This window comes from Podarcis tiliguerta (genome assembly GCF_965153285.1).
Source record: "Podarcis tiliguerta genome assembly, chromosome: 6".
Taxonomy (NCBI): domain Eukaryota; kingdom Metazoa; phylum Chordata; class Lepidosauria; order Squamata; family Lacertidae; genus Podarcis; species Podarcis tiliguerta.
The window spans coordinates 26,848,848-26,864,719 of NC_139539.1; the positions used below are offsets into that span (position 1 = coordinate 26,848,848).

At 44.8% G+C, this 15,872-nt stretch overlaps 2 protein-coding genes across 8 annotated transcripts in view; one reads left to right on the forward strand and one right to left on the reverse strand.

The window, feature by feature from the left end:
* Positions 1-15,872, forward strand: part of LOC310680353 (uncharacterized protein) — a 339,545-nt gene that overhangs the window by 114,678 nt on the left and 208,995 nt on the right. The window lies entirely within an intron of this gene.
* L3MBTL1 (L3MBTL histone methyl-lysine binding protein 1) overlaps positions 1,527-15,872 on the reverse strand; it is a 41,507-nt gene continuing 27,161 nt past the window's right edge. For 5 of the 6 annotated variants that reach the window (XM_083446850.1, XM_083446848.1, XM_083446849.1 and 2 more), the window contains 12 exons: positions 15,085-15,185; positions 13,485-13,636; positions 11,221-11,297; positions 10,541-10,626; positions 9,454-9,564; positions 9,094-9,208; positions 8,340-8,436; positions 7,710-7,907; positions 6,329-6,375; positions 5,125-5,282; positions 4,621-4,683; positions 1,527-2,406 (listed from right to left, as the gene is read on the reverse strand). In XM_083446850.1, the coding sequence (XP_083302976.1) occupies positions 2,272-2,406; positions 4,621-4,683; positions 5,125-5,282; positions 6,329-6,375; positions 7,710-7,907; positions 8,340-8,436; positions 9,094-9,208; positions 9,454-9,564; positions 10,541-10,626; positions 11,221-11,297; positions 13,485-13,636; positions 15,085-15,185 (1,340 nt within the window). In that variant the 3' untranslated portion in view covers positions 1,527-2,271. The remainder of the gene's footprint in view (positions 2,407-4,620; positions 4,684-5,124; positions 5,283-6,328; positions 6,376-7,709; positions 7,908-8,339; positions 8,437-9,093; positions 9,209-9,453; positions 9,565-10,540; positions 10,627-11,220; positions 11,298-13,484; positions 13,637-15,084; positions 15,186-15,872) is intronic. The other variant, XM_083446852.1, reaches the window with a different exon arrangement.

Below are 15,872 nucleotides of genomic sequence, written 5' to 3' on the forward strand. Positions count from 1 at the left end.
TTCCTCTTAAAACCCGCCAAGAATCACCTGGGCATGTCAAGTGGTTCTTTCCTTCTTCATCTTTCCTGGTTGACTAAAAAGAGCATCTCTTTGGATATGGGGATAGTTTGGCACCATCCAGCAGCATCTGTTAGAAGGATTTGATTCAAAAATGAAAAATGTCCTTCTTCCCAGTAATCTGCCTTCTAACAAGTAAACAGAAGGGGGAGTCAAAGGAAAGATATTTCGCAATCAGCAGGAAACTTGCTAAAAAAAAGACATGCTTGCCATGACAGAGAGAGAGAGAGAGAGAGAGAGAGAGAGAGAGAGAGAAATCAGGATATAAATTTATCTTGGAACAGCAAGCTGCCAGCAGTAAAAAAAGAGACCTAAATAGTGACCAAGTATTCAATAATATCAGTCAAAATGCTGCATTTCCATGGGAAGCTTAGCATTAGTAGACTTCACAGACCACACTGCTATGAGACAGGTTGCTGGTGTATGTATGGTTAAGAAACTTTAGACTTTCCTTCACAGAATTAAGGGGGACAAAAAACAACAACTTTAAGTTGGTCTTATGGAGGTTCACATACTAAGAAATACACTTCGAATGCTTTGTAGCAAATGGGAAGAGGGTTGGATTTGGGTCTAAGAAACCTAGATCCAAATCAGTGCTTGCGTATGGAAGCCTTCGATCATAATTTATTACGTGGGACCACCGTCAAGCACGAGGACTGAAGGAGAATGGAGTGGAAAATGTCCAAAAATAAATCTAGGACTGCTGAAATTAGAAGGGATTCCCCAACTCTATAGGACCATTCCAAGATATTTTGGCACTGGAGGTGGAAAATTCATATGGCTCTCCAACCTCCATCAAACAAACAATAATACATTAACAGGATAGTAGTTGTCCTTTAACGGCATTCAGAAATCTGCCGCCTGAGGCCAGTTCCTCACTATCTAAGGGTAGAACTGATGTTGCAACCTGAGCCTTTTAGTCACATGGCTGCACTATAGGGAAAGTAGCTCATCAGAACAGCCTCTGTCATTGCTTCATTAGTCAACATCAAGAGGGCACAGGAAAAAACCCCATGTAGTCAACAGCAGAATTATTTTCAAAAGCTTGAAAGCTTAGGCTCACATTGTATCCATACAGTAAAAAACTTCTTTTTTTAAAGCCAGCTTCTCGTTTTCAAGGGACACTGTCAAGCAACTGAATGTAAACATTTGGCACACACTGAACGAAATATGGTTTGATGGGGCACAGCTGATGCGTCCAGAACAAAGAAATTAAGAATTGCTGCATTGTACAGAATCTGTTTTCTTTTTCTCATACAACACAGCACCTGCCAGGCCAGAACGACGTTAGCTGGCTATCCCTAAGAGCAGTCACTCCTCCCATGGATCAGAAGAATGCTTTTGCTTAAAATACTAATGTTGCTAGTTTGCTTGTTTTCTGTGACACTCTGCTCCACACATTTTTTTTATATTAAAAAGAAAAATTGCTTGAAGTGCGCTTTGCAGAAGGAACAGAAGTTAAACCAAGGAACATTATTACATGATCTTCTTTGTTTCTCTCATCCTCCATGAGTAGCATGGCAATATTACAAGTAAGTCTATAAATTCTGAGCACCTTTTTTTTTTTTTTGCAACAGCAGAAATGACTCCAGAATTGTTAGGATGGATTCCTTCATCAATAATGTACTTAGTCCTGTAGCCTGTCTTGGAAGGACCAACACTTACTTAGTGCTTCAGCCAGTCCCAGGATATATTGTAGATACTCTGCCCCTTGTGAAGTTCACGATTGAATCCCTGATTATTAAAGAGACTGACTTTTGCCCTGAAACATCAGAGGTGCTTCCCAGTGCGTGCTGCCATTTGGCGATCACGCCGGTGGTCCATTTGTAGATATTTTCCTCTTCTGCATCATGTGAATCCAGGCACGCTTTATAATGTAAGGACCTGGGCAGCTGAGTAAGTTAAATTCAAGGCAGGTTAAACCCGATAGCAAACCAAATCTCCAAATTCCTGTTGCATGTGCCTTTAAAACCATCAGGAGAACAGGGTCTGTGAAACTGGGCAGGTCAGTGCTGGAGCTCCACTGCTAGACAGGATCAGGGCAGTATTTGGAAAGGCTGGCTGAAGGAAGACAGACAGGGAATGGATTTGGCATGTAAACAAAGACGAAGACTCAAAAGAGAGAGCAAGTTGGCAGGATTTTACAGCTGCAGCAGCCGGGAAGGTCTCTACTCTGCCGAGACAGAGAGTTTGGCAGAAAAGTCAAAGGGTGGTTCACTTCAAGGTATCATCAGCGTTCTTGAACATGAGGATGGCGTTGTAGATTTTAAGCGCTGGTCCAAGTTTGACGCTCATGATCTTCACGATGTCAGTCTGAGTCAGTAGAAGGAATGCCTCACCATCAATCATCTGGGGAGGAAAAGAGAGATGGTTGAAGGTGCCTGTTTCTCTCTCATGCAAGCATACACAAAGCAAAAATGTTCTACAACAGTGTTTTCACTGCTGGATTTTGCCGAGTGATTTTATTGTACTGAACCTTTCAGAATTCTGTCGATATGCCAATAAAAGGTTTGAGATTGAGACTGCAAGCTATCTGCACTCAATGCTTCCTCTGGAATAAAATGCAGTTTTCGTAACAGTGCATCACATCCCAGCATCTGACCAGGCAGCTTCATCCCAATCTGATCCACCAGGCCATGAATACAGCTAATGACTCTAGGACTTGCCTCAGCTGTTTGATAGTTATGGCTGGCATCCAAAACTTGAGAAGGGAATATTGTGGGCAAAGTGTTATCTACTTTTCCAAGAACTGGCCAGTCTATGTTTGCATGCTGGATTTCCCAAAAAAGAGCAGATGTGTGCCAGGAGCCAATGGATACTTTTGAAGCACCAACACTGAGCTAAATTCAATGGGTACATTTGAAAATATTGTCAATGACCTTGAATGGGGAAGAAATTTGATTCAGCTCACATTTAAAGCAGATCCACCTAATCTGCACTTGCCAATACAATACACAGATGCCCTTCAAAATCTGCACCTCTCCAAATTTTGCAGTGCAGTTCTCCAACCACGTAACATGAACAGAAACACATATACTAGGGTAGAGTGTGCACAAAAATGCATATGTTCGTGAAAATAACATAAAAATGCACGATACTCAGGGAAAGTGCTTTGCAAAAATGCATACATGAGGCTGGAACTGTGGACAGTGGATTTTCACGAAGCTGCCTTTTTTAAAAGAAAAATATTGTGAACTGATGTGGGAATGTGTAATGAAAGATTAGAAAAAAATGAGAAAATGAAGCTAACAGATTCACCCATCGCTATTGATGGCCTTTCAGCATTTGAAAAGGTGACTCTGTAGACCTATGCATAATGTGGCTAAGCAACTGCTGATCCCCAATAACGAACCCCTCTTGCTGGGTTTTTGCCAGGTGTCAACCCAATGATGGTACCACTCTTTTTGAAAGCTGAGCCACAATTCCGTTGCCATTCAACCTCTTTTCCCCACTCAGCTAGTTGTACAATGTATAATGATACAGTGGAACCTTGAGTTGCGGAGGTAATCCGTGATGGAGGCACGTCCGCAGCGTTCGTAAGCTGCAGCGCCACATCTGCGCACACGCGTGACACGGTTTGGTGCTTCTGCGCATGCAAAAGCGGTGAAACCCAGAAGTAAACCTTTCCGGTACTTCCGGGTTTTCCACGGTATGCAACCTGAAAAAGCGTAACCCGAAGCGTCTGTAACCCGAGGTACCACTGTACTCTGGATCATGTAAAAATACTTTTATAAATAAGTTAACCCCTAGCAGTCAGAAATGGCCACATTTTCTTGCATGCAGCATCTTTTGCTCTCTAGTTCTAAAAGGCCAGTCATTTCTGTTTAGTTTGTTGTAAATTTACAAAGATCAGTAAGATCAATACGAATTAAATTCATAAAACTCATTGCTTTGTAGCTATACAGTCGTACCTTGTTTTGCGACTGGGATACATTCCGGAGCCCCGGCCACTAGCTGAAAAGAATGCAGGGCAAAACGCCATGTCTGCGCACGCATGGAGCAGTTTGCAAACCCGGAAGTAACCCATTCTGGTACTTCTGGGTTTACCGTGGACATTCACCGGAATGGATGCTAGACGAGGCGGATGTTCACGGAGGTTTTACTGTATAGTGGAAGGAGCCACTGGGCCTCCTGCTATCCTGTCTCTGGACCAGCTTTCCTCTCCTGCTTGCTGTGGGCCAAAACTAAATCACGTTTGATACGAAAGGTAGGGGAGCGGCCTTGTCTCCAGGAAGGTGGTTGCCATGTAACTCTCAGCCAGACCAACAGAAAAAGGCTCCTGGTGGTTTTGCCTGTTTGTACAACTCCTGAGTGTGATCTTCATGGTGCTATTATATACGTTTACACATGACAATATGGAATTCACTTCTCAGACATCAGATATTTAAAATGTTAGCTACACTGAATCAATCCCATCTCTTTTGGTTTTGTCTCTGAGGAAATAGAACAGAGAGGAAACTATAGACCAAACAGGATGCGGTGTTGCCAAGATGGGCTTCCAGGACCAGCCTACAATTGATGGTTCTACTACTGCATTGTTCTCCAAATACCAATGGAATTTACCTCGTCCTTGAAGAGTTTCGCTTGGTCCTCACAACCTGTCAGTGTCTGTACGAAGCTGAAGACCTTTGCAGAAAAGACAGAACATGAAATAACTGAGGGAATGGAAACAAGCACTTCCATTTCTCTGTCTCTCTGCCCCCACTGCCTTTCAGAGAAAACCTATGTATTATTATTACCATCTATTGAATTTGTTAGTCACTGTTTTTTGCCCAGGGCAACCCAGAACAACTTACAACCAAACCAACAGCAAACCCAAACTCCCAAATATTCCAGATGGTTTTATTTAATCTGGCCTTTGTATAAAATTCATGTTATTGTGTGTTCTGGTGATGCTTAAAATTCCTGTTCCGTTTTGTTTGTCTTTTTGGGGGGTGGGGCGCCTGCATTTTTTACTTTGCTTTGTACTACATACTGATGTGAAATAAGGCATCTTGTGTATGTTTTGTTTACAAAGTGGGGTCCAATCAATCAACAGTAATGATAACGACAAGAGGAATGGCTCACCTCATCAATGGTCCACTTGGCTACAGTAGATGCTGTGATCCCAGCCACTCCAGGCAGGAGCTTACAGTGCTGTTCCCAGCAGAGGGAGAGGGAACGGTCTGGGTGCGCTGACAAGGCTGACATAAAGAGAGACTGGTGCATATTGTCTGAAGAAATAGCTGGCAATGACATTCAAAGCATCAAGTCAGGCTAACGTGCAAAGAAAGAGGCTCCTTTTCTACTTCTCTTGGAGCTTAGGATAATAACGTCTGAATGATTTGTGAAGCCTGGAAGAGATTCAGGGCCAAGCAGGACCTAACAGCACAGCAGCAAACCCATGTGTTAAAAGCTAGGCTTGCTGCAAAATAAATCCATGGAAGCGGTGAATGAGTGAAGCTAAATCCTTCCAGTGCCTGTGCTCTGTGTCACAGAATCACTGCATCCCAGCTGGGCTTTCTTTCTTCTTATTTTCCTCCTGGTTCTCCTCCATCCATCCAGGCCGATTTGCAACCCGTCAGGTATCTGCATAGGCACTTATTTAAACTGCAACCTAAATGTGCATGTGGCTGGCTAGAAATGGTTTAACTTTTGCTCCCATAATTCCCAGCCAGTTCAGCTAATGGGCAGGGGTGAAGGAAGTCATCCACCATCATCTGAAGGGCCACAAGTTCCCCAACCCCGGCATAGACAATCATATGAAGTAGGACATAATGAACCTATCAGGAATCACCAGCTGGCTGTTGGGAGAAGCTTTCCTGGAAACTGCCCAGGTTCACAGCTTTTAGCGCTGAAAAGGATGCAGTGCAAAGGGCTAAGGGAGAGGTGGCTTGCAGACATGTGGGTGCAAGCTTCTGGCTTACAGAAGTCCAAGAAGTATCCCAATAGCATCTTAACCCTTCTCACATTCCATTTTAGGAAGATTTTAGTCACTGGTGATACGCACAGAAATCTAAACAGCATAAACATGCATTAATGCGGGAAGCATCTGTCCATATCTTAACAAAGATACTGCTAAAAATATAAAATAAAAATCATATTTAAAATGTATGTCTTAGGTGTGTTGTTTCTAATTTAAACTGCAATTTTTATATATAAAGTACATTTTGTCCATTTGTTTAGAATATAAAAAGAGCCCCTGTTGTATTGTCTGTCCACCTTTTAACACACACTTATAGGAGGAGCTCTTTCTTTGCTTGCTAGAGAAACACAGCCAGAGATAACTTACTTTGGAAGTCTTCCTGCTGGATTTTCCGGTATTTCGGAGGTCGTCCCCTGGAGAAATAAAACAAACTTCATCTTCAAAATCCACAGTGCATGGACTGAAAGATGACAAGTTATGGTAAATCCCATTTACTGAAACCTGGTTCACACATCTTTTTAAGGTCAGGGGAGAATTGTCTGAACCAGGTCTCTGTATGTCCAGGCCAGGCATAGCCAAACTCGGCCCTCCAGATGTTTTCTGGAGGGCCGAGTTTGCCTAAGCCTGGTCCAGGCATTTCCTTAACGCATCTTGTTCACATTGAGGATTATCACGGTAATGGAAGGGAATGGGGGCAAACTTGCTCCTTCAACATGAAAGGACAGTGCGTCTCGCTGCAGATATAGGGCTGGATTCAGTTCCATTAGCAGAAGCTAGTGCAATGGGGCTCCTCCCCATCTTTCCTCCCCAACACCTCCCCCAAATCCACTCTGAAGGGTTGAAAGAACCCACAGAACAGCATTGGGGGGGGGGGGAGAGAAATCTTGTGCTGATGGGAACAAGCCTTTTAGCACTATGTTGAGTTCCACCCTGAAGCAGGGCAGTAGGCTGGTTTCTACACACAATTGCACACCCATCTCTAGCCTCCCAAGAAGCAAGCAACAAGCGTTATAAGAGTTCAAGGACACATTCTACCTGGGGGGGGGGGGCAAGGAGGGTGTAAAACAGGGCTAGTAGGGGGCATGGCCTGGAGAACAACATGGTCCAGACAGAGAAGTGTGGAGTGGGGGCTTGCCTTCAGTTTGTGCACCAGAGGTTCCCCAAACTTGCTATAGATATGGAGGGGTAATATAAAACGGCTAAGCTCTATGGAGCATCCACAGAGCAAAGAAGAGAAAAACTGTAGGAGCACACTCCCCACCCGCAGGCAGCCTCAGCCTGCCTGCCTGCATGACCTTAGGGTGTGGGGCACACTCCCCCCCACAGACAAAGCCACAGCTGTCTGAACATCATGCCCTCTGTCTAACAATTTGCGGTCTCAGTAGTCTGCCGTGCCCTGTCTGTAACCTTTGTCTCTCGAGACCTTTTTGTCTCCTTCGTCATACACTATGCAAGGAGAAAATGACGCGGTGGAAACAGGTGCCAAAATAACTTTGTACCACCCCACGATCTCGGGACTGGAAGATGTATAAAGGTCACAGCCCAAAATGTACCTGCCTGGGTTTGCATATTTGTGTCAATAAAAGGAGGCTCCACAGGGCTGGCCGGCAGCTTGCTTGCAGCTCACCTGCATTATCAACTCCTGCATCATGTCCTTCACTTCAGAAAATGTTTCACTTGGGTGTGATAATATACTAATCTCAGTGTGGAAGTCCAAGTGTATCACCAGGGCCAGCTGCCTTCTTACCTTCCATGGTGCCGTGATTTCTTCCTCTGAGAAAAGCCGATCAAGTTCCTCTTTCGGACGGAGTTTTCTGTATCTGAGAGATCTGCCTTCATTCTTCCCTGGTTCTTCTCTGCCAGGGGGCACCCTGAGATGCAGTAATGTGCTGTAAATCTCCCAGTCACATGACCTGAGCCATCACAACCGGGGGTTGGACACTTCCTGGAGAACAGAGGAAGCAGAAAGGAGTGCTTAGTTCTGAGTATGACTGACAGCTGTCACATATAGGGGCAGATGCCACATAAGGCACAACTGCGTCCAACCTCTGATCTATCAAGCCAAATGCAACCCAACAACCATGTACTGTACCTTGCCAGGGCTTGATAGCCCCACATGCTTTTCCAATCTGTGACAGCCCAGCAACGACAGAAGTTTGTTGATCCACACATAGCTGGTGGATACAGTCTTGGTGAGCCACAAGTTGTGCAGGTACAGCACAATTAACTTACACTGACAACCCATATTCCAGGTAAGCTGCATGGGCCACCACAGTACTTGCTTCCTTGGTTATGGGCAGTGGGAACCTGGGGGAATGCAGCCTACAGCAGTAGACTCAGCAACAAGTTCCCTCTGTACCTTATGGCAAGAGCTCACCTGTGAAAGCTGTATTTGGAACTCTTGGTGGTGGGCAGGGTCTTACAGGCCAAAGTTGGGCAGCTCCCATTGGCAGAAGAGACAGGCTCCTTTGGCCCTGCACAAGAAGGGGAGGAAAATGATCCAGATTAAGATTTCTAGGGGAAGGACATGTGCTTTGCATTCAGAAAGGTCCCTGGTTCAATCCGCAGCATCTCCACATAGGATTAGGAATGCCCAGTCTGAAACCCTGGACAACCACCAAGACGTTCGTAGGCGTCCTTCAAGCACCACTTTAAACCATAGCTCAACTGTGGCTTAAAGGTGAATGCATGCTATGGATTGCATGAAAGAGGAAATGTGCAGTCCGAAAATTACCTCCCACTTTCCCTGCTCCTGACCCACTGCTGGAGCTAAACCATTGGTTTAGCATTATATTCAAAACTGGGTGCATGCTTTGCTTCTCTCCAAACCAAGAGCTATAACCATGGTCTGTTATCGGCTTACCACTCCTAGCTTGTTGGGAAGACACAAACCAAAAGTCTGCCTTTGGATGTAACGCTAAGCCAAACCATGGCTTAACTCCCAGCAGTGCGGCAGCAGTGAGACCAGAGGAGAAGTGCCCACTGTTTTTAACAGTGTGACCAACACACTTTAAACTGTGGTTTAAAATTGATGTGTGAACCAGGCCTTGGGGACCTGAGTTTGCTACTGCTGCTATATGCTAAACAGAGCTGCAGCGAACACTTGCACCATGCACAATATTTGTCCTTACTGAGCGGAGGCTGCAGTGGATGCCCCGTTTTTGAGCACCACCCCACTGGGTGAATGTCTGGGTGGTCCGAGTCTATCCAGAAATCGTAGATATGGCTCCAGCCATCAAAATGGATCTGTAGGGCACAAATCAACAGGTTGCCATTAGATTTAGAAATCCATCTCCTGAGCATTAAACTAGCATGGAGGAAGGCAACAAGCATGTTCTGAGACACACATGTATCCAGGGCTGCTTCTTCAATGTTATATCAGAAGATTTGCTCTTGCTTCCAATGTAGGCCAACCACCCCTATTAACAACTGGCCCTATATTTCAGTGATTCACTAATAAGGTATAAGCACTGAGCAAGAAAGAAACCCACCTTTACCCTGTAGTCTTCTACATCCTCCACACAGGCTGCTCGGATCAGGGAGGGAGTTCTTCGGTCCACTGCCTCCAACCTCATGTTGATCAGGAAGCCGTGGGGCTGCCTCTGGAGAGGGAAGAGAATGGGGTGGTTAGAACAGGTATCTATCCATCCATATCTGCAGAGTGATGGACTTGGAGAGTTTACTAGTTTGGCAAGAGTGTGAAGCCTTGCAGATTGCTAAAATTCAACCTGAATTCAACCCAGCTGGATTAGACTCCCACACTAGCCAATCAAATGCTTATTGGAAACTCACAGGCAAGACATGAGCCCAATAGCACTCTCCTGCTTGGGATCTTTAGCAACTGATATTGAGGCATACTGCTTCCAATACTGGAGGTAACAGACCCATCATGAGTCGTAGTCACTGATAGCCCTATCCTTCATGTAAAGTTGCATTGTGAGCATTTGCACGGGACATGCATCAAGGTCAGATTCCTTGCCTGTACCAATTCACCACCATTGCCACAACCCTTCCTGGAAATGTTTGCTTATACAGTGGTACCCCGCAAGACGAATGCCTCGGAAGACGAAAAACTCGCTAGACGAAAGGGTTTTTCGTTTTCTGAGGTGATTCGCAAGATGGATTTTCCTAAGGGCTTGCTTCGCTAGACAAAACAGCCCTGCCTCTCCTGTCATGGCGACGGTCACTGCATGCACGCACGCACACTCGCTTCCCCGCTCCTCCGGCTCCCTCCCACCTTCCGGCTGCCAGCCAACCTTCCGGCTGCCTCGCGCTGCTGCCCACCGCCCTCGCGCGCTCCTCTCAGAGAGCTGCCAGCAGCCAGCATTGCAGCCAGAGTCGCGCTCCTGAGCCCCGCCGCCCTCCAGCAGCCGCGTCGCGCAGTGGCCACAAGGCGCGGGTGAGTCCGAGCTACCGGCTGCGGCAGCTACCCTGCTTCTCCCCGCCCCTCCCCGCCGTTGTTAGTGTTTAACTGCAGTGGTGCTTCGCAAGACGAAAAAACTCGCTCAACGAAAGAACTCGCAGAACGAATTAATTTCGTCTTGCGAGGCACCACTGTATATGGTAGAGACTACTCACCACCTTAAAGGCCCAAGTTGGCACCGCAGAAGCACCTGTTTCCGCCAAGTATTTTTCCCAGCTGAAGTTCTCAGGATCAGGGTAGTCTGGAAATGAAAGGGTCTGCCAGATGACAGGCTTTTGCTAGAGAGAATCCTTCACTAGTTGCAATAAGCTCTCAGGAACTAAAGATGGTCAGTATCAGCTATGTGCAAATCACTGACCTATAAAGTGGATTCCCCCGCAATGTTTGTCCACCCCGTGACCTTCAGCCCATGCTATACAAAGGTAGGCTTTACAACTGATTTACGGAAGTTCTGCTCTATTTCTAAATGAAATTTTGAAAATAAGCAATACACTGATGGGAACGCAGGCACCAGCCCAAAGGCACCTGCTTCAAAATCTGCCATGAACTGACTAATCATAGGATTTTTGAGAGATTATTCTGACTCTGCTCCAGCAAATCCTGCACTGACATCCATTTCAACAAAGACTTTCAGCTGCTTCACTTTTTCTGATGTGGAGATCATGTCCACATGGATGTGTAGTTTGTGTGAATGCTACTGTGAGTTTCTAGGTGGTCAAAAACTAAAAACTTGCAATTGATAACAGTACCAAGCAATATGGCCCAATGGGCATGTCTTGTGTGGCGTGGAAGCAGCTGCAGTAAGAAGCAGAACAGACAACAATTGTGTATTCACCTTGTGGAGGAGTGAGGGGCTTCCCATGTTCCTGACACCAACCAACTGGGTGGATGTAGGGACTGCTGGGGTCACACCTGCAATACAAATAGTGGCAGGGGAGAAATTTGATTAAATCTGCATTTAAAGGCAAAGATACCAAATGTACTTTCCAAAAGAATATGCAAACTGAAACACAGTCATCCTTCAAAATGCACACTCTTCCAAATTTTGATATGCAGTTCTCAAGCCAAGTAGTGTGTACATAAATGTATCTACTAGGGTAGATGAATGAACTTTATTACGGTCACAGACCAGGATATCTCCTAGGGTAAAGCGTGCATATAAATGCCTATATTGGTGACAATAAGATACAAAAACACATTATAGTGGGGAAATCGCTTTGCAAAATTACACGTGTAATTACACATGTAAAAATACAGAAAAGAGTTGATTCAGAGAAATCTCACTGAAATGGCAGGGAATTTTCATTGTCTTTTTTAAAAAATTGCAAATTGATACAGAAATACGGAGAAATGAACTTAAGATGGGAAAAAGGAGAAAGCGAGAAAGCTGAGAATGACAGATCCATCCATCCAAAAATGCAAATAAGATTAGTTATTTAGCTTGAGCACAACATGCACTTGCTAAAATGGCAATATATTTGGAAAGATGGCAGCTGTTAAAAAAGAGGCCCAAAATATTGACCCTAAAGTGGAACTTTTTAAAAGCCCACTCCCTCACCACCTGCAACAAAACAAGCAAAGAGGATATATGTTAAAGGAGGTTTATTTGCTGATGTTGATTTAACTTGTACTCTTTATAACCTTTAATATATATTTTATTATACTTTCTAGTCATTGGCTGTGTGGCGGGGTGGAATCACAGATCTGCCCTCCCAACAATGGTGCAGCACTCATCTCACTTCAGACCAAGGGAGCTGGCGTTTGTCCACAGACAACTTTCCGGGTCATGTGGCCAGCATGACTAAACCGCTTCTGGCGCAACGGGACACCGTGATGAGTGCCAGGGTGCACAGAAACGCCATTTACCTTCCCATCGCAGCATTTATCTACTTGCACTGATATGCTTTAGAACTGCTAGGTTGGCAGAAGCAGAAGCTGGGACAGAGCAAATGGAGCTCATCCCACTGGGCAGATTCAAACCGCCAACCTTCAAATTGGCAAGCCCAAGAGGTTTAGTGGTTTAGACCACAACGCTGCTTAGGCAGGGTGGCAGTGAGTTTTGGACTATGCTGGTGCACTCATGGCACCCTGACCTCACCTCTATCCACCAAATCTACACGAAAGCTGGGGGCAGAGGGGTAGCTCCATGTCTCTGCGCCACAACCCAGGTTGCATGAATTTGACCAAACTGCGGGAGGCAGTGGAAGACAGGAGTGGCTGGCGTGCTGTGGTCCATGGGGTCACGAAGAGTCGGACACGACTAAACGATTAAACAACAACAGACCACCTCTTTTAAAAGAGTTCATCAGATGCTGCCAAACCATCTTTAATGGCTCCCTCTCTCCTTAATCAACTAATTAATGCCCAAATACCCTAACACAGGATCAATAATGTTTCGGACAGGGAAGTTGCACAGAAATTGAGTAAGTACAAAAAGAAAAAGTTACTGCAAACAGTAACTTTGTACAAGTTACCATGTAACAGCTGAGTATGGAAAAAATGTGACTAATCTTTGTAAATAATAATACTAATAAACTTGGTTCCATTTCTGAACTGTTACAACCAAGATTCCAGTAAAATACAAAATGGTGCTCCAAGACAGTAGACTTGATGGAACAGAGAGCGTGGCTCAATGAGAGGTGTGCAATTATAACTCTCATGACAATTTCATGTTAACGTTCCTTGAAATTTTGAAAGGCTTTTCTCAAGCAAGATACACCTACAGCTCAGCCTAAGACTGCTTTTTCTATGCAATCTTTCTACTCCTCTCTCTCTCTCTCTTTTTAAAAGATATTTATTAAAATTTCAACATATTACAAAAATAAGAAAAAGAATAAAAAGAAAAAGAAAATACAAAGTAAAAACAGTTAAAAACAGATCAGTCTTTCCATATCTTATCTTTCATTTGCTTGTTTCCCTGACCTCCTCACACCTCCCTTTCTTGTATTCCAGTTCAATTAGTTAATTCAGCAAATCCTTTCCCTCTTTGATTTTATCTTAATCTTTTATCTTAATATATTATAGCTTTAGATTATCACTTGTTAACAATCCATTTTTACATATTCCTTTATAACATCTTTCTACTCCTCTCCCACCTACCAGTAGTCATATGTGTCATCCCAGTTGTCAAAGTGCACCAAAAAGCGATTGTCCACCACATCTGTCACTGTGGCAACGCATATCAAAGAAGGATTCATGCGGTCCACTGCTTCAAGCTTCATACCCACTTGGAACCCTGTAGGAGCAGCGTTCTGAGGAAACAGAAGAAAGAAAGAAAATGGGCCCTTTTCATACATGCACCATGTGCTGCAATCCTGAGGTGTAGCGGTGATGTGTGAATCGCACGAACATGTGGGTGGAGCTGATGGTGCGCCTATCTTGCACTTCCTTTGGGGCATCAACTACAAAAACAACAAACAGCTATAATGCAGTATTGGTAATTTATTTAAATTCCATCAAGTAATCAATCTGTGGAAGGCCACAGTATTAATCCAATTCAATTCTTTATTCTGTTGACAGCCTTATTTTTACTATGGGCTCCTCCAGACAACCTGTTTACTGAGCAGTTCTTCTGGTTTCCTTACACAAAACTTTTGTGGAGATCAGATGATATCTAGTGTTTATTGAGTATTTGCTCTAATTTGTTTGTGGGATGCTTATAATGACGATGAGCATTCATCCTCCATTCATCCTGATCTGCATGAGGAGTGTTGACACGTCTTCCTGTTACCCATTCCTGCATTCCACACTTTTCAAGACATATCCCTGTCACTTTCCAAGTGCTGTTGTTTTAAAAGGAGAGGGGACTTGCTGCAATAGGGCCTTAATCTACTTTAACTGCAGAAACCTTAATTTCCAGTATGCTGAAAATACTGACAGTCTGGTGGGATCTTGCACGTGCATCAATACTAAACTTACTCCTCTGAACCTTTCCAATCCTGAGGCCACACTAATGGTGGAGGCTAGGTTCTTTTGTGTGTCGTTGTATGCAGAAATATTTCCCTTGCCACAATTTCCAGCGCACAGAGAATGGGGTTAGTTTGTAGGCGAAGGGTTCAGCTACTGTGATGGCATTGCCAGAGAATGGAGGAGGAGCAGGAACAGGCAGAGGGAGGTGGGCAGGAAGTGGCGATTGAGGAAGGAGGGGAGAACCAGGAGGCGGGACGGCTCTCAGATGTTGAACCAGAGCCTCAGCACCACACAGGAAGTTCTGGCACAGACAGTGAGACAATGCCTATTCCGTCTGCCAGGGAAAGGAGAGCGTTAAAGAGGAGGGGGGGGGAGAAGCATCACGTGAAACTTCCCTGCTTTTTCTGTTGGAGAAGAAGCCAGTGTAAGCCACTCCCAGAATCTGAGCTGGAGGATTCAGATACATGATTGTAATGCGCTGCTTGTACATATGTAAAATAAAGACTGTATATATATATCTCCCCTGGAAAAGACCCTGATGTTGGGAAAGATGGAGGGCACAAGGAGAAGGGGACATCAGAGGACGAGATGGTTGGATACTGTTCTCGAAGCTACCAGCATGAGTTTGACCAAACTGCGGGAGGCAGTGGAAAACAGGAGTGCCTGGCGTGCTCTGGTCCATGGGGTCACAAAGAGTCGGACACAACTAAACAACAATATATCTCTCTCTCTCTGAGTGAGCAGAGGTACTTCTTGCGAAGAGCATTCATAAGCCATCACAGCTACTCACACTGTCTGGAGTGAAAAAGAGGTGCTTTGGAGCAGCCTGAGCTTTGGTTATCCTCAGATAGTTGGCCCAGTTGAAATCTTCTTCCTTGTAACCTAGACACCCTAAAATTAAAAAACGAGGGGAAAAGAAGCATTTCAGTGGGCGGTCACACCTCCTTCTTTGACCTACAAAAACAAGTGAACAGAGGTGGTGCTTCTCAGCTTCCTCAAATGTCAGCTTCTTTTGGGGTGGCACTGAGATACTTTAAGGCCACATTCACACCATACATTTAAAGCGCTGTGGTAGCACTTTAAGCAGTCATGATTCCCACCCCCAAACAATTATGGGAGCTGTAGTTTATTGAGGGTGCCAAGGGTTGTTGGGAGACTCCACGTCACCTCCCAGAGCTACAATTCCCAGAGCATTTTAACAATCAATCCCTTTTCATTCTGCGAATTGTAGCTCTGTAGGGGAAACAGCACCCTTAACAAACTATAGTTCCCAGGATTTTTTAGGGGGAGCCATGCATGTTTAAATTTCTACCATGGTGCTTTAGACGCACAGTGTGAATGTTTCCTTAAGTCACTGATGGGGAACCTGTGGCCCCCCACACATTAATGGACTCTAATCCCCATCAGCCCCAGCCAGCACCATTAATGTTTAACTGGGGTTTTTTCCCCTATGTCTCCAGCTGTTGCTATTTTAGTTTTAAGCCACCTTGAGTCCCTATCAGGGAAAAAGGCTGGATAGAAAGAGCAACCACCATAGCATCTTGAAAGCCACGTTTTCCCCACCCGCACTTTGAAAGC